General features: G+C 44.5%; 1 protein-coding gene across 8 annotated transcripts in view; it reads right to left on the bottom strand.

Moving 5' to 3' along the window:
- Positions 1-24,896, bottom strand: part of camta1a (calmodulin binding transcription activator 1a) — a 274,478-nt gene that overhangs the window by 25,227 nt on the left and 224,355 nt on the right. For 6 of the 8 annotated variants that reach the window (XM_051071351.1, XM_018674475.1, XM_018674476.1 and 3 more), the window contains 5 exons: positions 12,274-12,427; positions 7,664-7,804; positions 4,674-6,988; positions 1,380-1,506; positions 980-1,114 (listed from right to left, as the gene is read on the bottom strand). In XM_051071351.1, coding sequence (XP_050927308.1) covers positions 980-1,114; positions 1,380-1,506; positions 4,674-6,988; positions 7,664-7,804; positions 12,274-12,427 — 2,872 coding nt within the window. The remainder of the gene's footprint in view (positions 1-979; positions 1,115-1,379; positions 1,507-4,673; positions 6,989-7,663; positions 7,805-12,273; positions 12,428-24,896) is intronic. The other 2 variants (XM_018674480.1, XM_018674482.1) reach the window with 1 other exon arrangement.

The raw sequence follows: 24,896 nt of genomic DNA, 5'->3' as shown, positions 1-24,896 counted from the left end.
TAAAGCCCATGTTCATGAGTTATCCTTTAACTTTCAAATCAGTTTCTCTTCGGTAATGCCAAGTGGGAGTGGGCATCATGGTTGAAACATTAATATGCTGCAGAATGTGGATTCAAAGGCAGGTTTATGTAATCTAAATTAATTAATCTAAATTAAGATAACTGTGCAAACAGTTTAACAACCCTATTATTAAAAAACATGTATTTTCCATGATCTCTTATGTTAAAGCTTCTATGAGGTTCTCACGTATGCATGCTTACTTTATAGAAGCAGCAAACTCAAGGATTTTTCAGTGTCATTCAAGGATCAAGGACAACAAGTTTTATAGCTAAAAATACACCCAAGTCTATATATACAACTCATTACATATATTTTTGTTATTGCTCTAACATTGTTCTCCTGTGATTCCAATACAAAGATATAACATTAATCCCAACCAAATTTCAATCTGGCATGTATATTAGTGCAGCATTTAATGGTGGCCATAAACACACAACACTTGAGTTAAACTGCCCATCTCACAGCACAATAATCAAAATATATAACATGATGTTACTGCATATGTGGGTACTAAATGTGCAAAAATGTTAGATAGCAGTTTATCTTTTGGCACTTTTCTAAGCATTTCATAATATCCTGCAGACTTATTTGGCTCCAGGGAGAGATAATGCATGTGAATGTGTAAGTTGTGAGAAATTAGTTAAAAGCAAAGCAAGAGAGATGATTTGTAATGTCTTATTATTCAGCAGCTCATTAATCAAAATGAACAAGACTAACAAGGCAACAGGAGATTTGGATAGCCAGATAGAGTTAGAATTAGAGACGAATTAGAAATGGGAAGAGAGGAAAGGGAGAGAAATGATGAATCACACAAAGAAGTGATGGAGTAAGGTAGAAAGGAGAAAAAAAAGGACAGAAATCAGACAGAAAGAGTAATGGCAAGGTGACAAAGCCAACGTAAGACTGAACAGAGACGTACCATCCAGCGACAGCCAGTCGTGCTGAGATGATGGCAGTGAAGGAAGAGCGCGGGCCTTGTACTCAAACACAACTGAGTTGGAGATGATCTGGTTACTGACAGCCACCTGTAGTGTCACCAGACCTGTGTCATGAGCTGGAGAGGGAGACGATAATGAGAATTCAGAACATATGCAGCATACACACTGTCACTGTTACATGGTCAGATTTGGTTATCAATAGTGATTTTTAAATATTTATTTTTAAATGTTACTTTACCGAAAGAAATTAAACCAAAAGCAGACACTGAAAAAATAAATAACTAAAAAATAAAAATCAAACATTAGTAGTAAATTTGTGAAACCTCCTCATCAGTGTTACCTCTCTACTCTAATGTATGTGTGAGCTTTTTCCTGTTTTACCTGGGCAGTAGCAGCGCAGCACCCCAGGTTGGATGAGAGAGGCTGGGACTGAGATCTGGTCAAACAAGCAGCTGTAGTTTGAGCTGGCCTCTTGCCAAGGCCCAGTGATCAGCACCTTAACTCCACCCTGGAAAACAGAAGAAATAGATTAAACAAACTCATAACACAGCTTACAAGTCAGGTTGAAGTACCCTGATTACATTATTTGTTATTACTACGCCATCTAGAGGGCAAAAATAAGAATAGCACCAAGGAAAAGAAAACAACTGCTCTATTCTGATCTCTGCTGCCATCATGTGGACAACCACCATTACTTTCCCAAAACACTCAACCAACCATGACATCAAACTATTATGCTACCCTCCAGAGGTTGGAGGAGGGTATTACTACTGACATCATAATTGTAACACTGACAAGACCACTAGTGGTTAAAGAAGTATTTAGAGCCTTTACCTAAAAGTAAAGGTACCAATACATCAATGTAAAAAATTCTCTGTTAAGAACAAAAGTCTTAGCAGCAAAAAATAATACCAGCTAAATGTAGTATAAGTACTGGTTTGGTACCTCTGACTGATACATATGATGTTATTAGATGATTAATACTGAAGCATCAGTGTGTAAGGAGCATGTTACTGTTGTAGCTGCTGGAGATAGAAGCAATAGTAGTACTAAACTACTTTATATACAGTTTTATTTACAGGGACATCAGATAAATCTGAAGGTTCATGAGATGATTAATGGGAAAGGAAAGAAGAAGAAACAAATTTCAAATATGTTTTCAGCTTTTGGACGTTTTCTCTAGTCTGATTTTTGGTGAGATACTGGATTTATTGCAATTAAACCTTGTGAGAAGTTTGGAAAGAATATTACTATTTGGTGGAGCTGTAAACAACTCTCAGACATCTGAAAGGTGACCCAGACTATACACTACTTTTTGTGAGATGTCACAAGCCAAAAAGGTTGGAAACCATGGCTTAAATCTTTAACAATGTGTTATATCTTATGAGCTTATCATAGTATCTATTGTGTAAAAATAAGTAGCTAAAGCTGTCAGTTAAGTGTAGTGGAGTAAGAAGTACAATATTCCCTATTCCCCTCTCACATGTAGTGGAGTGTTAGTATAGTATATAAGTATCATACAATGGAAATACTCAAGTACCTCAAAATTGTACTGAAGTACGGGTTTGAGTAAATGTGCTTAGTTACTTTCCACCACTGTGTATTACATATGAGAGGGGTGAAACATTTAGCTGATGCCAGACTGATTCATTGAAAACCACATCAGTATACCATTATGCTTACACGCTTCCATTATAAGCTCTATATGACTGATGGTATATTTCTCAAATTCAACATCCTGGCTCCTAAAGGATTTGCAGATAAGGCCTCAGCACTAATAACAATGTGTTCATCTGGTAATCACATCAGATGACTGTACTGGCTCTGCAATAATGGGAAGAGCCTCTCATCATAGTCATGATTGCAAAAGCCTTTCCAACCTTAAACTGAAAATGAATCTCTTTAGGAAACATTTCACACATTCACACTCTTTCCATTTCTTCCATATCCTTTTTTAAATTTATAACCATCCTTTTAATTATTAACAATTATAATTTTGCATGGGCGTCATTGTTTTCAGTCTTGTGCTTATTATTCGCTGCTCTTGATTTTGGGGATACATGAATTTAAAGAGACAAAAATGTATCTTTAGAGTATCTAACTCTCACCTCACTTAGACACCTCACTTAGACTGTAAATAATATCTGTCTTTGCCTGTCAATTTGTCATATTTGCCTTCGTGAAAATCTGCTACTGGAATAATAAAAATACAAGGGTACAGATATGGTTAAAAAGTGGGGGAACACAGTTCAGCGGTGCTATGTGAATTCCATTGCCTGAATTTTATGTAAGTTTATATAATAGAAAATGATATCTAATGATGAAATTGGCTGTCATGCATCCCATAATTACGGTAGTCTAACAATAAAAAAGAAAGAAAAAAGAAAATTGCTGTGTTATTAATGCACGAACCCTAAATGACATTTAGTTTCACTGATAGAGATCTTACACTTTATGATATGATATGACACTTTACTAAAAAGATCAGTGTTCTTTGCTGCCTTGTTAATATTCAGTGCGTTTTAGGAGAATATTGACTGTAAATAAAACTAGTCTGTATGTAGCCTGAGAAGCAAAACCCATGGCAAAAAAACGGTCAGCAAACTGCTTGCTGCTGCTGCTTATGCAGCTTATTACTGTGAGCACACAGTAATAATTGAAGGAGACCAGAATGAGTTTATTAACATTTTTCTTGAGTCAGAGCTTCTCTCATCTGGATTATGGGGCCTGGACAGTAAGAGGACACTTGTACTAGGGACAAAAATAGGATTTTGAAAAATGAGGGGGACATCCCTGGTGGACATTATGTCCTAGGACAACTGACATGAATTCAAGCTGACCACAGCTGCAGTTGCTCATAAGAACAAACTATTTATAAGCATACAGGGGTGAGTGTTTGATAATCAAGGGATAGTAAAAATATTGATTAACCCTTGTATGCAGTGGGGTCAGTTTTTCTCAGGTCAGTTGATTTTTGCTTTTGCATCAGTGAAGCATGGAAATTGTTTTTTGACTTAACCTCTGCCTCTGCAGGGGTTCAACTCCCTGATTGTAAAAACCAAGACAAAACACCTTTAAATAAGGCTCGTCATTTTCTGTTTATAAGATATTTACTGAAACATTTCATCACATTTTTTCCATCAGTATTTAGTATTTGTACTTATTTTCCATCAGTACATATACCCATGCATCCAAAAGGTTTTATATTTTCACATTCCAAGAAGACACTGACCACTGAGGGAAATGACAAAAACACCTTAATAAACTTAAGTCTGGCTGTCACAGATCTAGCTGCAAATTATCTGAACCACTTTGTAGGAAGTGAAAATGGTGGCGATACCCGAGCTATCATTAAACCTACTGAAAAGTCTTGAGAATACAATGGATACTTACAATGACAGTTTAGTTGTAAATTTACCTTTTTAATTTAAACTTTTACCTTTACTTTTATTTAAAATAAGTACTTTAGATAAATGGGCTAACCTTTATCTGTTTAGAACCTATTAGACTGCGCTATTTCAAAAAGAGTTGACTCTTAAAGAATCTGTTGAGTGGAGTCCTCATGGCTCAACATCTCAGAAAATAGGCTGGTAAATAAATGTTATAACTAAAAGAAAAGGTGGCCAAAAAAAGGACCCAAAGCATTGGTTGTGAAAAAAGTGCCTTGTCACTCACCTCAGGGTAGGACCACTCAGGAGAGTAGTCAGTGACCATGAAGAGCCGGCCTGTGGCCTGAAGCATCCCCAGGGCTCCCTGGGCTACAGCTGCAGAAACCACCTCTGCTACATTCATGTAGGACAATGAGCCTGCCTCTCCTGTGTTTCCCCCTGCTCCGGCCCCTCCACTCAGAGACTGGGGGCTGCAGCAGGGTTGAAGGCAGAGCTCTGAGCTGCTATAGCCAGAGCCCCTGGCCCCTCCATCTTCCTGGCCTTGCTGGGGGGCCCCACCAGCTGTGTTTTGACTATCTGAGCTGTGGGATGTGACTAGCTGGTGAGCATACAGGGCTCCTCCGGCTGACATGGCGGTTCCACTGCCATCCACTGAGATGAAGTCATTAATGAGGTCAGAGAACTGGTTTCCAAAAGAGATGTCAAAGTGATCCAGGCTGATCTCCATGCCCGTCCCCCCTGCTCCTCCATTACTGGCTCCTCCACCGAGGCCTTGGTGGCTGCCGACAGCGTTGTAGAGTCCCTGGACCATGCTTGTGCCTTGGAGGAGAGGCTGCAGCTGCTGTTGCTGCTGGGATCGATTGCTGCCATCACTGTTGTTATTTCCATTATGAATTGATACCCCTTCTCCTGCTCCCCCTGTTCCTCCTCCGCCACCATCTGAAGCCTGTTGCAGGTAGTGCTCTGCGCCCCCTCCCTCTCCATTTCCGGCCCCACAGGTCTGAATGTGGTCTCCTGGCTTCAGTAGATTCTCAGCACCATTCTCTGTGGTCCCAGCCTGAGCTGAACTCACACTTCCTGGTTGCTCTAGACCCACCACCTCCTCATGCTCAGTGCCAAGCCCAGGAAAGGTCCCCTGGTACTGGAGCAGCTGGAGAGCGCCAGCCTGGCCGGGACCCTCTGTGGGTGAGCCTCCATTACAGTTGGCCCTGTGCTGGGTCTGGTGGGCCTGGTGGTGGTGGTGGAGGTGGCCGTTACTGCCAGGGGAGTCTGTCTTCACCACCTGTAGCCCCATATAAGCTCCAGAGTCATGGGAGTTGTGCTCCATCAAATGTGTTTTCTGGCCCATGCTGGGCCTCCCCTGCTGAGCCTGGCTGGTCTGAGAGGCATCCTGGAGAAAGAAACTGGGCGAACGATTCTGGTGTTGCATGTGAGGGCTGGACATGGCTTGACCATAGCTCACTGTGGTTGCATTGGAAGCATAGTCCTGCTTGGCATCAATGGCACTGAAATCCATCTGCTCCAGGGTGGTGCTGGGACTCAGACCCCCACCAGATGGAAGCAGGGAGCCTGCCGGGGTCAGAGTAAGGTTGCCCTGGCCTGAACCAGCACCAGATGACACAGACACCCCACTGCCACAGTTTACTACTGCCCCCACCTGGTAGCCACTCTCCTTGGCCAGTTGCTGTTCAAAGGATGTGTCTTCTGTCTTGATATTCTTTACCAAAGCTGAGCTGAAGGCGTAGCCATTGTCTGACATGGTGGGGGAGCGCTGCAGATTGCCGTTGGTGCTACTGCTGCCACCGGAGGAAGATGAGGTCGAGGAAGAGTTCCCCTCTGTCTTCATTGCACTGCCTCCATAGGTCTGGCCCTGTTTGGGGTTGTTCAGGAAGCAGTCGGGGTCAAAGTTCATATTGGTCTCTGGGATCTTGATGGTTCCAGAGTCAAGACTGCTGGAGAGCACCAGTTCCTCAGACACCCCAGCTGATGACAACATGGACAGACTGTCTCCTGCTGCGGTAGTCCCAGGTTCCCCTACTCCTCCACTGGGGAAGGCAAATTTGTGACGATCAGATGTCACAGACAGCACCAAACCCTGTGAGGTGGCATCTGCACCCATCAGGTGAGTGTTGGGACCCCCAGTAGGAGACATGCTGTAGACAGGATCTCCAGTGACCTCAGACATAAAGACACTCTGGGACAGGCCAGACATGACAGAGGCCACGTGGCTCATCCCTGTCACCACGGGGCTGTCAGCCATGTCTGGATCGCTGTTGAGGCCGCTGCTGATGGAGACGGGGGAGTTCTGCGTGGTGTCAGGGACCTCAACCTGGTTGGTGGATGACACCTCTGTGCTGTTCTGGTGCAGCAGGACAGGCTTGTGGACTTTGCCGTTGCGTTTCTCTCTGGCACTGCCCCCTCCGCCTCCCCCAGAGCTTTTGCCTCCACTGTGGGCGCTGTGCTCGGTCTTCCCCTCCGACACATCATTGTTTTGCACCTCAGAGTGGGCACTGCTGTAACCCCCTGAGCGGGGGTCCACCTTAGGGGAGATGATACGGTGTTTGGCGCTGTTGCATTTGTGGTGCACACTGCTCCCTGCACCTATATGAGGACAAACAGAACAAAAGATGTTAGGGATTTTCACTGGTGAGGTGGGTATAGAAAGAGGAAAAAGAAAAGACAAATATACACTATTGCTTTGCATGTACTTAAGAATTGGGCAACACTACTGCTCAAGGACCAGGGAGACAAAGATAGATTGTCTATTTGTTTCTGTATTTATCAGTTTGTGAAGGATGACTTTCTCTTCAGGGTGATAAAACTAGCCTTTCTTTTTAGTATACAATGAATGAAGTGTGTGGGAAATTTTGCATGGCTTGTTATCTTAAGTCATCAGAAATAAAAATGCAACTGGGGTTATCCAAAGTAATTTGTTTTATAAATGAGTAAACCAATGCTCTACATTCTTTTCCTAAATTACAGCCTAGTGATATTACAACACTTAAAATATTTGATTGACTAGCATGACATTCGAGAACAGCTGGGCTATTTCAGATATGGCCTTGACACGGTTATCAGTAAACAAAAAAATAACAAAAAAGGCAATAACCCTGGAACTCAATTTCAGTATATAAATCACCTACCAGTAAAAGACCTCAACCACCTTGTCTGATCTACCATATAACAAACAGTATCTTTATAGCCTTTTTGTTTCCCTTGCTGAAATCTTTAAGTTCTGTCTTGAGAACAAACTCCATCCCACCCACTAGCCCTTACCCAGGGTGCCCGTGCAGAGGCAGTTGTGAGTCCGGGGAGGTGGCTTAGTTTGGTGGCTGTCCAGAATCTGTTGCACTAGCTGCTCCACTGAGAAGCCAGAGCTGCTGTTCCCATTGCTGCAAGTCCACTTGATGCCATGAACTGCCGGGAGAGAGGAGGAGACAGAGATGTCAGCCAGCCCAACAGACCACCAGCCACGCCAACCCCCCGCCCCACCCACTGTCCTCTCTGTCTGCCTGCCAGTATGTCTCTCGTTGCTCACTGGACACCTCTCTAAAAAGATAAAGTGGTACAATAGAGAAATTCATATATCTGGTTTACCCTGAATAGAAACAATCAACCACTGACTGGCCTAGGGTAAAATGATATGGTATATTCATTTGCAGATTTTCAGTGGCATTAACTTTGGATTTATTCATGCTCTGAATATTCTTAATCACCATGCTCTCTATCCTGTCTTCCCTTTAAATAACTCTAAACTCCAGTATCCTTTCCTCGATGTGTCTGTTTCCTTAGTCCAGAAATGAACAGATGCTTTTCTCTATCCTCACCTCACCGTAATGTCAAGCTTTCTGCAGTGCACTGCTCATTCTCTATTGTGCCTCTTTCCCTCCCATGTGTCAGTGTCTGTTGCTGCTCTGTGGCCGCCCCTCTGTGAGTGCTGATGAAGGTGACAGCAAGCTCAATCCTTCCACCCTCCACCCTTACCCCGACCTATGACTCTGTTCTGACAGGGGGAGCCTCTGGGGAGGAACATCACCTAGCTGCTGCCGGATCTGCTTCTGCACCAAAGGAAAAAGAGAGGCTTTCTCCTGTAAAGCTCCCACTCTCTGCCTCAGTCACACCTCGCTAGCACCTCCTAATACTTTTCACCGCTCCACTTGCCAACCAGCCACCACTTCTGATGAGACAGATAGTGGTTTTAGTGGCTATGAGGTGGTAGGAGACACCACTGAGTGCTGCAGTGCTCAGGCTCTCAACCAGGAAAAAAGGTAATATTTCAGAAGTGAAGCATATTTAGACTATCAAACAAAATCAAGCCAGCTTTAATTCAAGTTCCTTACTCTTCAGTACCTCCTTTGGTTAAATATTCAAGAGAGAGAAATATATAAAGAGAGTGAGGTTTACAGCATGTATGAAAAACAGTGAGAATTTCTTCCGTGCATGTCCGTTAGCATATGAGATAAAAGAAGATAGAGACAGCGTAAGAGGGTGAGGGTAATGCAGATTAAAGACAGAGCTAGTTAAAGTGAAGTGAAAAAAGCTGGGAAACATGATTGGATGACTGTGATAAGGATCTAACTTGAAAGCTTTAAGATCCTTTGGCAGATTACAGGTTGGTCACCAGCAGATGTCGGCAGAGCTGCTGTGATCAAGCTAAGATCATACGCTCCATAGACAACTCACTGTGGCAGGTTATAGATACATAAACAGGACTTATTTTGATCTATTATAAAGTCAGATTTATTCATCCATTAATCTACAGTGAGTGAGCTGCAAAAAAAAAGAAGATTGGACACCAAATGTGACAGGAAAGTTTCATCTAATGTCATTATAATTACTGCGCAAATAATTGTGTCTGTCTGGAGATCTCATTAGACAGCATGGCTTGAGTCACCATTCACCTCCTGACAGTGTGTAATGCAAACAGTACAAATGAGATGATGCTAGTATTACTAACACAAAGATGATTGTCACACAAAAAATGCTGTCATGAATCCCCTCAGGTGGAAAAACCAGTACGGAGGCCCCAGGACAGAAGAGCATTCGTTCTACTGATCTGACCCTGAGTGGGTGACAGAGCAAGAGTGAGAGCCTAATGCGACAGCTTACATCCACCATGTAGTGCCATGCCTATTTGTCCAAACAATCTTGTCTCCCCCCCCGCCCTGATCTCTCATGCCAGAATTGCCACAGCCCTCTTCATCCAGATGGACGTCACCCCCGGAGACTCTGGGTTGTTGACGTACAGTTACCACTGTGTCTGCCTGTCTGCTTTTCTCATTGAGGGTTATGTTCCAAAGCAGACATGACAGGAGCAGTGCCACTAGGCTTAATCCCAATGGCAGCAACATCAGAGGCACCAAGCAGCAACCCAGTCACATCATCATCCCAATGACTGCATCCTGTCATGAGCAGCATCACATAGCCCTAATGACAAATATAGCTGATCTGTGGGACACACACACACACCCCATCTGGTTGCCTCTGCACCAACAGGCACTATATTGGGACAGTGGAGTACAATAGTTTACATGATGGCCAGCTCTGTCTGTCTTGCCTTGGTCTTTTCTTCTGTGGCCCTGCCTGTCTGGCCTGGAGACAGGCCTTCTGTCTGTCTGAGTGTTTGTTAAAGCCGCTCATGCGCTATCTGTCAGCAGGCTAGGGGCATAGCTGGGGAGAGTGCTGCGTCTTTATAGCATTAGACCAAAAGAGTGAATCAAGCTGGCTGCCTTGTCTATGGAACTGTAGCGTGACTGAGTAGTGATGCCACTCTCTTATCCCCCTTCTCACCCCTTTGCTTCCTCTCTTTCTCATCAAACACTGTAGGGTGTTAAGAAGGACAAGGTCAGACAATGTGTCGCAGGGCTTGTATTTGAACTGCTGCGTAGGAGCATCCGTGCATGGGAAACTTTTTTTGACTGAGGGCACGAGTGCATGTGTGTGTTTTCTTTGTGGGGAGACGGAATAAGCTCAACTGATCCATGAAATCCACATTTTTCTTTTGTTGTTTTTTTGTATCATTAGAGGTGTCAAATGGCTTGTGCACTGAAATATCGTGAAGGGAATAACAAAAGGGAAGAGCAAGATGGAAGAGGGCAATTATATCTCAAAAGCTGACACTGTTCTAGAAAAATAACAATTTGACATTAAACTAAGGGTTCGTATGCTGACACAAATCATTTTGTAAAATAGGAACCATCGTCATTACATAGGAACAACTTCCTAACCACGTATGACCCAGTGTCAAACATACTGCACAGTACACTCGTGCAATCTTGCACTCTGCACTCAATAGGCAAACTTCAAAGACTGATTCTTGGTAAAGGGAAAAGGAAAATCTGTCCTTCCAGTTTATCTGCACAACCTCTGAGGGATTGAGGAGATTCTGCTGTATATAAAACATTATCCAGTACTGCTCACATACAACATTTCTGTGCAGGGCAAAAAACATATCTTCTAATAGATGCAAGTTGCGTTTTCTAAGAAATGGGTCAGTCTGAGAAAAAAAAATACAGTATGTTAAGAGCTAATATATAATTTAACATTAAATAATGCATGGATAATACAGTATGACTTCATCGCTCGTCTTTGCTCCATAGATTGGGATGAGGGTTGCTACCTCACAGGACCACTAGATGGCAATGTTGCTCCATCACTGACCTTGTGTTGACATGCTGGCTATTCCAAGAGGCAAGAGACGGGGATGGAGAGGAGAAGAAAGATAGAAAGCAAAGACAGAAAGCAGGAGAGGATTTTTTTCTCTTTATGTAGCCCCCTCATGTAGCCTGGCAGCTAGAAGGCATCTCACACTCACCCTCTTTGTCCCAGCAACTCCCAAAGTTAATGACTTTACGCATTACTGCAAATTGTGCTTGGTTTTTACATTAAGCCACAGATGTAATGAATACAGTAGGCCGTTGCTCAGTTACTGTCCTGAGGTAAAGCTTTATGTTAAAATATGTCCTAAAACTGATAGTAAGTAAAGCAGTGAGGAGGATAACAAAATGGCCAAGACCTCAGGGATGATGGTTTCCTTGTCAGTATGCAGTCAGCATGCGTGTGTGCTTGTAAAGCTGCTGACACGTTCCTCTTTACCTGGCCACATCACCAATAATTGGCTGCTAGAATATCAGTCACAGCCCTGCTGGCCCCTGCCAGACACACCCGAATCACAGCCTGGTTGTTAAAGGTATCTTAACAGCTCTCTGAAAGATTTTCAATGCCCCACAAGCCCCATTTGGCTATTATCATCATCAGACAAACTCTGACTTTTTCCAAAACATTGCCTCAATCTTTGGCCAGGTCTAGAGACTCATAAAAGAACACATAGTGCATCTCACAGAGCATTAGTAAAGCTGATACCAACAGGGATCAATCCATTGAGAGACAAAGAGGGTGGATGGGGGATTTCTGGTGAGTCAAACATTCTTGCTCCCACGCACTAACATGAATCAATAACCAGCTTGCTGCCCTCCTCTGCCCTGACTTCCTTCTTAGGCCAGAGAGGAGGTGCACTCTCAGCCTGGCCAGAGTGGTGCCAGTGGTCTAGGGGAAGAGCTGAACTTTGACCCGCAACTAGCAGATGGCTCCAGGAGGAGCACGGACTCACATAACAGTGTACGAACACTGGCCAAAGATGTGCTCTGACTTGGGTGCTGAGGGCACTTAGTGTACCAGCTATCAGCTAATAGGACCAGACATTAAATTCTCAGACAAAAACAACAGCCACTATGTTTAGTCTTTTTATGCATGTAGACTTTTAAACTATTAAAGCCTCTAAAAGGAGACAGCAACTGCTTATATTAAAGGCTATAAATAAACCTTGAGACTAGGGTGATAACAATAGAAGAATGCATATTTCTGAATGGGATTACTCATATACTCACACATGGGCTTGAGCTGGCCGATCAGCTCCTCCTTGGTCCACTTGGCCCATTCCTTCTTGTCGGTATTGATGGAACACAAGATTGGACCGCATGGTTTCCCACAATCCTCAATGGCTGGAACATTCAAATAGTGGACGAGCACGATATCAGGGTTCTGTGGGGAAAACGGAGAGGGAAGGTTGGGGAGTTAGAAGAGACAGCATAATACTGTAGATAGTCTCAGATAGGGAGCATGGTTTCTTGAATATACAATAGTAAAGAGTGGTAGTGACACTTCGATACTGTGGCTCAGCTGTGAGGGCTTTTATGTGGAACATGCCAGCTGGTTGGTGAGAAGTAAAATGTTGCTGAAGTATAAACACTGCGTGGAAACCCTCACATAGACAACAGAGCTCAAGGACAGAAGAGGAAAATGCACAACTCAAAACACAACCATGGAGCAGAACAAATCTAGGATCAGAAATCTGCAATAATCTCACTCATTATGTGACTATCTGTATCTCTATATCTCCAAATGTGTGTGTATATACTAGAGTGTGTGTGTGTATGTGCCTGTTCATTTACGTGTGTGTGTGTGTGTGCATATGTGTGATAATTACAATGTGTGCTCATGTAACACACTTATGGCATTTTGTCAAGTCCTCCCACATGGTGAGCTGATGCCCTCAATTAACTCTGCCTGTATTTACCAAGTCAAAACTCAACAATTTGCCGCCTGCAAATTGTTACTGAGTTACCTCTACAAATTCCCTAAATTGACAGCTTATGGATAATAGGTAGCATTTAAAGGAATGTTGTACTAGTGTGAATAACATCAATTTGCTTCTGTAATCATGAAAAGCCTTGATTTGTGAGCATGGAAAAAAAAAAACGTACATAAGAAATGTACCTGTTTCAGTCCTTATCACTTCCAATTTATTAAACATCCTACTGCCACTAAGCCCACACAAAGTTAAGACACTAATACAATATCCCCACAGTTAAACATAGGATACAAATAAAAGCTGCACTGATTATAACAGGCCAGTAGGCAGCTATATGGCATAATATGGAAGAAAAGTTATAATCAGATGTATGAATAAGGTAAAAGCGTGCACACAAAACCACACTTATACACATGCTAGGGCTCACAGCTAAACAAGATGCAAGAATCGACAAACCAACAAAGACCTTGATAGAGAAAAATGCAGTGACAACATGTGTGTGTGACTGCAGTTTGAAGCTTCATCAGTACTAAGTGGCAAATAAATCAAGGCGCTGCTACTGTAGGTCTGTGCTCCCTCTCAGTGTGTACCATTAATCTGGGAGAACCTCCCCCCTTCTCCCTCTCTCCTTCTCCCCTTTCATCAGACAGGGGTGCGGCTGGGGGCAAACGGATCCACATAAACAATTACTTCTGGGAAAAAACACGTCCCAACAACTACCAACCATCTATGATGTGTCTGGGCAGTCACAGCTCCAGCAGTGGAGCAGGAACAAGGCGCATGTAAAGCAGTCTCAGGGGGACAGCCGACCTGCCTACACCATTTCTACCAGGAGCTGGACATTGCAGGGTGTTATCTCACTGTTTTCCTTGTCCCCTGTCATTGGTATGGACACTAGGCAATGACTGCTGCACTGTTTGGATGGAGATGGCACAGGGCGGTGTGTGATGCACCCAGATGGCACCACCAGCTGTGTCAATAGCTAAGAGATGCCCTCAATCTTTACTTGGAATGAGAGTGCAGAATGTAGACGGCTTCGTTCAATTACGAGCGTACATAAATGTATGTGGATGTATGAGCACAATCGGGAGTGAATATAGATAGACACACAGCGCGTGTGTGCAAACGCACACGTACAGACGTACACAGACACATACACACAAGGACAAATTCATTAACACACTGTAACACCTATATACACAAAGGACACACAAGGGTTAGCTACCTTTCTGCTCATAGCTACAGAAATATGAACACACATATGCACTAAACACAAAGAAACAGACCATGTGGCAGCCTTGCAGCTCATCCAAACACAAGTAATCTGTGTCACTGTGCTGTACTATTTGGAATCTGCTATCTGTTGTAAACCAAGGAGCGAGACAGAAGCGTACCATATCTGGAACCTTTGCTCCCTTTCTCAAGTCTTGTTTTGCCTCTTCTTCTTCTTCTTCTCGTCTTACTTTAGAAGACGTTTAACAGTTCTACCCCAACTAAAGTCCCACCTCCACTCTGAGAGGAAAACAACACAATGAAAATGTAAAGCGTCACATAAATCTATCAGGATGGTAATTTAATTTAATTTCCTGCTGGCTGCTTTCTTTTTCCACAGTGTAATATCAGGGGTTGGTTCTGCAGGAGTAGGTGAAAAAGGCTGAGGGGGAACTTTTTGCCTGGATACTATTTTCTGGAGAAAATGAGATCTCATTAACTTATTGATTAATTGTGTAATGTACTCTTTTGGTTGCTTTTTCACTTGTTTCCCATGCGAGTCTCAGGGCAGCTTTCCAGCCTCACTTCCGCAGTGGATGGGAAGACTGGGATACAGTTGCAGGAGCCTGTGGTGTGCATGTGGATGAGGATGGGAAGCTGTCTTTATCTCTATGTATATGTGTTCATATGATAGCATATGTGTATGCGAGCTGGAGACTATAAATACAATTAATGTCAGCATGTTGGCTGTATCTGAAAGAATGCTTGCCAGCGATTCACATGCTAAGGCCTCTTAAGGCATGAACGAATCGTGTATGTGTAAAATGTAGCGTGTCTCCAGCCAGCATTTTGATGTTGCTGTGTTGTGTTAATGTTTACTGCGCCTCCCTAGAACAGATGGATAGATGTTGAGCTAATTACTAGCAGAGTCTTGGGGAGTCAGCCATGGGGGCGGAAGGCCTGCTGAGTGGGTGGTGGAGCGCCTTCCTGCCCCTCCTTTCACCACTCACTCACAAACGCACACACAAATACATCAGTACACAAAGATACGCATACACATAAAAAAAGAACACACACTGTCACACACACACATACACACATGTTCATAGTCTAATACACAGTGCACGAGACACACATGAAAAAGTTGGTGTGCCGAAAACTCACACACACATTTGCACACACATGCATATGTGATATCCAAGACATCGCCATCGCAACCGGAGGATAAAGGTGCTGTTGTAGCCAGGCAACAGGTTTCTCTGGCACCCACGCACTTAGAGGCAGCCAGTGCTCCTGCGATCTCTCAGTGACTGCCTACCTCGTCCTGAAGTCATACACCCTGTTCTACTCCAAAAGACAAGGAGGGAGAGAAAGAGAGCGAGATTCGCTAATGGAGCTGAAGACACAGACGGAGTTAGATGTCGGTGGAGACAGCTACAATGACCTTCTCTTTTGTGCTGAATGTGAGGCAGCGTATGTGTATGTAGGGCTGCAGCTGCGATATAAGTGGTCAAGTAATGTGTCCTCTGTCTTGTTAAGTCCCCGTGACCCTGCCACAAATCTGCCATTCTCTTGGAACACCTCCATGTAGCCACTACTCCAACAGCCCACCATCGACTCATTAAGAGACAGAGAGAGTTAGGGAACGAGTTTGGAGATAGAGATATGTGGAAAGACAGAGAGACTGAGACAGAAAGAAGAATGAGAGTAACAGCCCTTATATTGTCAGGCAGGCAGCTCTGCTCCATGGTTGTATTCTACCATAGTAGGCCTCGCTTTCACAACCCGTGCGCAGGAGCGATAAGAACACCATTAACATGAAAGGATCTTAATTGAGAGGGGATGCTTCATGGAACGTGGATGAGCCGGGGAAGTGCAGGGGGAAACCTTGTTTCTCTCTGATAAAATAACCCCCACCGTGGAATGGGGGCTTCAAAGCCTGTCATATTGAAGGAAAGAGCAGAGCAGACAGGGGCTCAGGTATGGGAAAAGCCCCCTCCCTCTTTTCCACTTTTACTCTGAGGAAGGAATGGGGAAAATAAGCAAAGGAGGAAAGGAATGAGACAGTTCTTCATGGGAGAATTGAACTAACACGCTACAGGGATATCCATTTCAATACAAAATATCATGAAAGCAGGAGCAGTCAATTGTTTTGTCACAAACATTCAGCATCAAGGCATAAATACAGAGGGGAGGTGCATGTGTTGGTATATTTGTGTTTGTGGATGTATCTGTGCCTTTATATATTTGTGTCTACCAACATTAAATTATAAATAGGGTGCGAATGAGTGTCTAGAGGCAGATTTCTGTATGTTGGTTGGCGTACGTACATCAGTATGCATGCAGAATGAGTGCAATGAGCTGTGAGTCTGAGTCTGAGTGCATCTGCTATTGTGACTGCATATTCATGCTGTTTGTGCGTGCAATGCATATGAGAATTTTTGGGGGCATTTCTGCATATGTTTGTGCAGTTTCATGTGCATATGGACCAACTGTGTACGTATGTGTTTCATGTCGTGTGCTGTGGTCTGCTGAATGGGTACAAGGCCCCGCTCTCTCAGCTGTGCGGGGGCAGTTGCCCTGGCAGTGGCATGGTGATGGATGGCATGGGGTGCCAGTCATTAGGCAGCCTCCTGGCCTCTGGCACTGAGGTTTCACTCTTAAACACCGCCCTCCCCCGCCTGTCCCCAAACACCACTGCTCATTTCAAGGTCAGCTGCCTCTGTGGTGCCGTAAGTTCACCTCCACAAGGCACAAGACTTCTTCCTTTTGTTTGGAACCTTTATCGCTCACTGCCAACGGGTGTGTTTTAGAATGTGGGGGTGGCTGGCTGGTGCCTTGCCTCGTGCAGACACACAGAGGCAGAGACACAAATGCGCATGCAGCACATTAACGCACACACACACACACGCGCACACACACACACACACACACACACACACACACACACACACACTGAGGTAAACAAAACTCCACGTCAAACCCTCCCAAAAAGGCAGCAAACAGCCTGAAGCTCCTGTCTAGGTAGCAGTGCAATCCCCTATCTGAACCTGCCCCCCACCCCCCTCTCTCCAGGTCCTCTATGACAAACTCTTTGTTTAAATGTTCCCAGTTTAGAATCCAGACATCCTAATTGGGGTGTCTGGAGTCAACGCTCAACTTAACTGCTACAGTTCACCCTCTACTGCACCCAGCTCTCCACCAACTATGGCACTGCCTGAGTGCCAAGCTAAAACAATGCCCGGGGTGGGTACCAATACAGGGGTAAGAGGCAGTTTACAGAGAGTTTCTTAATGTGAATTGCCTTGATTGCCTCTGTCCAGCGTCTGTAAGAGGGACAGCAGAGCAGGTGGCACAGCAGGACATTCTGATTTAAGGAAAATTCATACTGCACCTCTTTACCTCCACTACGTAATGTACTGGCTGGGAGATATGAAAAGCAGAACTTGGAACTTTTGAGGAACAGGAAGAGGCCAGCATGTTTGAGCGTGTTTCAGAGGAAGCCAGGGGCTGAGGCCTGTGATGTTTAATTCAGTAGCACATAATCACTCCGATGGAGTTGAGAGCGGGGCTTTAAATAACTCAGCTTAGAGGGGCAGAACTGCTTCACTCTGGGTGGGGGAATGCAAGTCTGCGTGTGTGTGTGTGTGTGTGTGTGCATGTGTGTGCATGTATTAGTGCACTTGTGTGTGTAATTGTGCAGATATGTGAGTGCATTCCACATTTCTACATGTTTGTGGGTGAGTATGCAAGAGAGTGCTCCTCTATTTTTGTGTGTGGCTCCTCCCTGCTTTGAAATATTTTATTTGTGCAGTGCACCACAGTAAAAGGTGGAGTGTGTTTGTTGCTGTGCCAAGCGTCTGCATGCATTACAATAAAAGTGCAAAAGGCCAGCATTCAGAGCCTGAATATGGAGGAGCATTCTGGATGCCAAGCAGGCAGGCAGTAAGTCAGGCGGTAAGCTGGGCAGTGAGGCATTGAAGCCCCTTTAGCTGCCACAACTCAACTCACAGTTTACAGCCTACTTATTCTTCCTAAGGCCCTTACAGAGCACACTACCCTCTCCATTAGTTGTGGTGGTCCCATGTGAGAGGCCACACTGCCCAGGGGCAAGCTGAGAAAGGGCCATCAGGAGCCCATCCGGCTGCCATAATGGCCTTGGTTGAGCCTATGGCACTGATCCTAATATTCAGTGGCCATCTAGGTGACACAGTGTCACACTGGAATAAAGGGAGGGAAAGGAAGTTACTGAGCCCTCTCAGATACAGGGGGGATTTAACTGTGTGCTCTCTCTTCATGGTTCTTTTCTTTTGTTTCCGCCTCACAATACCTCTCAACCTCTGGCTTTCTCTGAGTCTTTTCCACTTGCTCACTCTCTCATTTTCATCTCTTCCTCTTAGGACATAGTGCAATTCATTTGGAGGAGGAAAACACAGCTAATGCCATCTCTCTCTACTCCCTCTCTCCTGCCCTCACTCCCTTTCATATCAGTGTTGAGTCTGATTTGTTTGTGTGTGTTGTCTTTCTCCCCGTGCCAGTCGACAAGGCGGGCTATTTATGTGCCTCTGCCCGTGTCTGTGAGCGAATCAGGACTTCACAGGAGCAGCCAGGGGAGAGAGATGTGCTGGTGCATTTCTAAACAGGGAGTCACTGGGAGGACTGATGTGTGTCCAGCAGCAAGACAGTCCAACCTGACCCACTATCTGCCTCTGCAATGGCCCACTGAACAACAATAGATAACACCGGTTGTCAGCATCAACAACAGCTGTTGAGGTTGTAACAGGAAACAAACCCAGTCAAGCATAAACTCTAAGAGCACAAATGCACATATATGTAGATATTCATACCACACACACATCAAGAGACTTAGACACAATGACAACAGAAATGGCCACAGGACTGCTGAGCCTGTATGCTCTGTCAAACATGGTGAGGGGCTCATTATTATTACTGGGCTGGATACTGGAGCAGCCCCAGAGCTAAGCTTGGCAAGACCTCTCTCTGGAGACATACACGCTAGCCTCTACACACACACACACACACACACACACACACACACACACACACACACACACACACACACACCATACAAATGGGTAATCAAACGGCTGCCCCTGGGAAAAAAACGCTCAAATGGTTTCCTAGCAACCTATGGTGTGTATTGGGTCCACATGAAAAATGAAAAATAAAGACAGTGTGTGAGTGTGCGGTTGTGTGTGAGACCGAACGAAAGAATGAGGTTCAGATAAACAGTGCGTATTAGAGAGAGATAGAGGGGTTTATGGGGTGAAGTACGGAGTGGTCAGAGATAAGAAGTCGTGAATGGGATATGAAAAGGTAATGAAGAGAGAAAGAGAAAAGGCGCCATCAGAAGTCTGCCAATCTGATCAACAAATACAAGCATTTCCCCAGCCTCTCTACAGGGGCAGTGTTGGCTGCGAGTTGAGCAAGTCCACAGACAGTTAAGGTCATGGAGAATGTGCTGTCAAATCACAGCTCAGAGAGAGATCATCATGGGAATAAATCAGTATCTTACACACTGTTACAAATATGTAGCAGCGCTGCAGGGGAGGGGATTATGCAAGAACCAAAGCATAGGCTTCAGAAAATGGCCTAAAACGCAGCGCTGCGCATCACACCAGGTTCAAATGCAAAACACAAGGGACTCTGCTATACCAAAGTCACACAATCAGGTAAGAGTAGTGGTTTGTAAAATTGCTGCAGAGCACTGTACAAAGAGACGTAGCTGAATCTCTGGGGCTGTAAGGAGTGTTTTGATCATTGCTGAACATTAGAACTAAAACATGGCAAGTCCCCTTTAAAAAAAATGATTCAACAAAAAGACAGAGTTACATTTTATTTGTTTATCTGTGTGCAAGTGTGTGAAATGTGAGGAGCAAAACAGCGTGTAATAGTGTGAGTGTGTGTTTCCATAAGATACTAGTGTGTGTGTGCATGTTTGGTACATCTGTCTGTAAAACTGTGTGTGTGAGGTAGTGAGAGGCATACTATCTCCATCCAGCAGCTGCCACAAAGAGGCTTCCCAAAACAAGCGCAGGGCCATGACAGAGACAGAGCGACCGCAGCCTTCTGGTGGTGTAATAGGAAATTAATTGAGACCATCAATATGGTATTAATCATTAAAGCACAGGTGCTGAGGTGGCACTTTGCTGACTGCTCCACTGTTGGCAGCACTCACATACACACACAGTAAAAGTTTGACCTGCTGTTTTGCAAAAATGTAGGTGGGGACGGAAAGAGAGAAGTAGAGACAAAGGAAAACGAGAAAAAGGATAGACTGTATCCTTCATTTACACAGAGAGACAGTGGAGCAGTTTTTATACACAGTAATCCAAGGTCATTCTTGCTTTGCTTAGAAAATGTTTAGTGTTCACCTCTTTTGAGCTCTCTCTGATAGTGACTAAATAGTGAGACATAAATTGAATAGGAGTGGGTATTTGGAAAGATGTTCAAATCAGAAAATGTCAGGTAAATTTGGGGAAATATTCATCAACTCCCTTGGAAGCAATGTTTCTCCTAACACCTAATCCTTTGTGAGGCAATGCACAGTGAGGACTGGAGTGCCGGTGTTAATCAGCCAGAGGAGAGCCAAATTGCAGCAACTACATTAAGCCGTTAAGCGCACCACGTCTCCAAATTGTTGAAGGTGTCTCACTGAGATGAATGCTTCTTCTTATGAATAATACATCACACACCATACACACAGGCAAAACCAGCCAGACACATACTTTATATATATGTGCATGTGGCTGCACATGCACACAGGCGCACGCCCAAAAGGCAAGCACCACCCTGTGTGTGAGTCTCTTGCTGAGACAGTGCGACAGCTGTGCATGACGGGGTTTGTAGTGTGCGGCAGAGTTTGACAGTTTGATATTCCCGACGCCTTCTTTGGACTCTGTGAAGTCCAGCATCGACTAGCCTCCACAGGCTACTTTACACCAAACCCCTCACTACCCCATGTCTGTCAGTGTCAAGGTTGAGCCTATGAAATGTTTATGATTCAGGAGCTGTAGATAAGATGGAGATTGATCTGGATCGAAAGGCAAATAAGATTGCTAAAGCCCAGAGTCAGCTGAAAAAGGAGGCAGAGGGAGCAGGGGGGGAAGAAAAAGAGAGTAGGAGGAGAAAATGCATTAACACAGGTCTGGGCCTGAGAGAACGCAGAGTAATGAGTACTTCCTCTACACTGACTGAATACTGGGCAGAGAATATGGACACAACATCATCACCCGCTAACTGATGCTGTGTGTGTGTGTGTGTCTCTGTGTTTGGTCCTCTTGCCTGATTGCTGCCACGCTTGAGACCTGCAGCCCTTGACTACTGACACTATCTGCATTCTGTGATGTGTCTGAAAGGCAGGGCATGCCGAATGATGCCATCAAAGAACAACAGGTACATTCAGGCTACTTGCTGGCCAAGATTTAAAATTTATAGGTTTTCCTATAGGCATTAGTTGGATAGGTCAGTGTCAGGAGACAGGGGAAGGTACTATATCACGTCTTTAGGTGAAAACATGTTAAAAAAAGTGACACATGGACACAGGTAACGACTAGCCACTAGCACTGTGCAAACCATCAGAACAGGATTTCGTGGGAGAATAGCAAGCCGTGGGTCTCTTTAGCACACTCTCAATAACATATCAGCTTTGATTTATGATGTCTAACAGCAGAATAAAAGGGGAAATGATGTAATCAAATAGAGCATTTTTCAAAGGCCAGATGAATGCGTGTGTATGCATTAATATGTGTATTTGTGCGTGTGCATATGGGATGGATGGAAGGATAAGACCCCTTTGATGTGTCTCCTGACAGCCCTAGCCAGCTTGCAGAAGGGGGAACAGCGCAGAGGCCACCGGAGAGTTGGGGCTCGAGCCCTGGGGCCCTCCTCTCTCCCTCCCTCTCTCAGCCCGCCTTCCCCTCCTTCTTCTGATCAATACTGGGTGCTAATCACTGAGGACAGTATGGTAGCCCTCTCTTTCTCTCATCTCCTCTCTCACTTTTTCTTGTCATGGTTTTACAACCTCTGCTTCTGCCACGCCATTGCCAGCTAGCATAAATTACACACACTTGCTCGTTCTGTGTGTGCGAGTGTGTGTGTATGTACATGCTTATGTGTGCAAGTGTCCACACCTTTGCACATGTTTGCCACACACATTCTGCCAGTGTTTCTACGCATATTTGTGAAAGGGAGTCAGTTTGAGTCTGTAAATACGCGAACAGGCTTATACAAGGCTGTTAAATGTACGCATGTGTCTGTGTACAACAAGATAAGAGAATATCCTTGAAAAAGCAACAGCAACATAAACCCCAGTGAATTATGAGCAGCATGCATAAACTTGAATAATAACACATCCCCTCATTTCGGTGGCTTTATCCCAGTTATCTAATTGCCCATGTCTTTTTTTTCTTTAATAAACTAATGAATGTGGCTCAGTTGAGGCCTGGAATCATATAGGCAGCAATAAGTAGCACTGCTTTAAACCCCAAACTGCATCAGAACAGCTGAATAATTTGTAGGAGAAATAATTACGGGGCAGAAGAGCAGGCATCAATCCTGGAACACCGACAGTGCCCTCGCTGGAAACTACCTCACCCATAAGCCAAGGCTCCATTAGGTATTGTCTGGGGCCTACAGGCTAATTTGTTTGCATCAATAATACATTCAAAGGATTTATCTAACTTGCAAATGAGTGTTCATTTACTGGTCCAAGAGGCAGGGAGGAGAGCAGGCAGCAGGAGAGAAGGTGTGAAAGGCTGAAACAGCTGGTTGGGGCTATCTGGGACACAGTTAACCCTTTGCTGGGCAGTGGGACCATGGTCCATATCTATCTATTTAGTTAATAGTATTCAAAAATGGCAGATTCTGACATGCTTGGATAACAGCCAGTGTTTATGTAGGGCAGATAGAGGCCAAGGTGCTGGTGACCAACCTTTGGAATAGCATCAAAAATGAAGCCGAGAGCCCCCCCTCACAGCTACAACATATTAGCTGCTGCACCGAAAGCTCTCTGTTCGTATGCCAGGTGACAAAATGACAAAGAGGACTGTATGCATGTGTTTCTGTTAGAAGACGGGATGCGACAGTAGTGAGACACGGTGGGCTGTCCTTGGGGGACACTGGGATCCCGAACGCACTTTGATCTCTGTACTACGCTGTCTCCCACTGGTGATACATGGACGCTCAAAGCCAAAAGAAGTGGAAATAAAACGGGGGTGGGGGAGAGAAAAAATGAGGGTTATCAGGGGTGAACTGGAGAGAGAGGGAGAGACACAGAGCAGACGAGAGAGAGGGAGAGAGAGAAAGATGGGAGAGGAGGAAGGAAGCTGGCCATGAACATATGCTGCCTCTCTGTGCCAAGCCCCACTGGCTCAGGCAACCCACGCATACGCTGCACTGCTGCTGCTGTTGCCACTCCAGCCCTCTCCAACACCAACACCATGGCACTACTTAGTCAAACAAAGCTGGAATCTGGAAAGAGATGGGGTCTCCCCAGTCTCGGCACTGCCAGGGTAGGACTGCTTGGCTTGGATAACGCGGCCTGATTACACACACACACACACATACACAGTAGTGGCTTCAGCTGTTTGGCCAGCCACCCTCTAAATTGTGATAGGAGATATATTTTTATCATCTTTTTATGGGCTAGACTCTTCCACTGTGATTCACTTTGATTAATTATTGGAAGAAGCTGCATAACATTAATTTGTTAATGCCAGGCTTTAAAACTAAACAATACCATGAGATATGAAAAAGAAATTTTTACCTTGTCAGACAAGGACAAGATGCTGTGGTACTGTGATGTTTGATGTACTGTGCACCTGAAGGTATCATTAACACTGACAGTCTAGAAGGCTCAATTCAGTTTTCATTGCTTAAACATTTTATAAGCACCGGGCTTAAAATTCACAGAAAGGTCACGCTAATATTTTTATACAATGCTTAATAAGATTTTTAAGTTATATCATTTATGTATGAAATATTTTGTGTAATGAGGGTCTTACATTACTTAAACTGCTGTAGTGCAGCCAGGGGGGTTCCACAAAAAAATGTTTCAAATAATGACTGACCATGTATTTGATTTTACCGTGTTGTTAGAGGAAAGGAGTGAGGGAGGGAGGGATCTGAAGCTTTGGAGCAGTACTCAACATGACTCCCCTATGGGATTCAAACCAAGGGCAAAAAAAGGAGAGAAAAGAAAGGAAAAAAAATACAGGCAAACATCAACAGATCCAAATTGCTTACTAACACACACACACACGTGAATACACTCACGCATTCCTGCAGACTCATAAATCTACACAACACCCCACGTGAAATACACCCATACAAGAATGCAGACACACAAACACCCTCAGACGCCCAGATATATAATAACAAATGCTTGTATAACACAGAAATCAAATTCAAGGTTCATCTTGCAATCTGAGCCTCACAAACTCAATTCCCCTCTGCTGTCTAGCCGCCTCACGTTCCACGCCTTTTCCATGTGAACGAATGGGGTCAGTATCGTCACATAAACATTATCCTCTGCTCTCCCCCCCTCCTCTCTCCCCTTTCTCAGTGAATGGATGCTGAGCACTGGTGCATATCTACGCAGGGATGGCAAGGGCACAGAGGAGAGAAAATCAATACTATATCTCACCACTAAGCACAATCCCAACCAAAAGCAGCTGGAGTTTGCAG

The sequence above is a fragment of the Lates calcarifer genome, linkage group LG6 (genome assembly GCF_001640805.2).
Source record: "Lates calcarifer isolate ASB-BC8 linkage group LG6, TLL_Latcal_v3, whole genome shotgun sequence".
Classification (NCBI taxonomy): Eukaryota; Metazoa; Chordata; class Actinopteri; family Centropomidae; genus Lates; species Lates calcarifer.
This window is presented reverse-complemented; position numbering and strand designations above follow the sequence as displayed.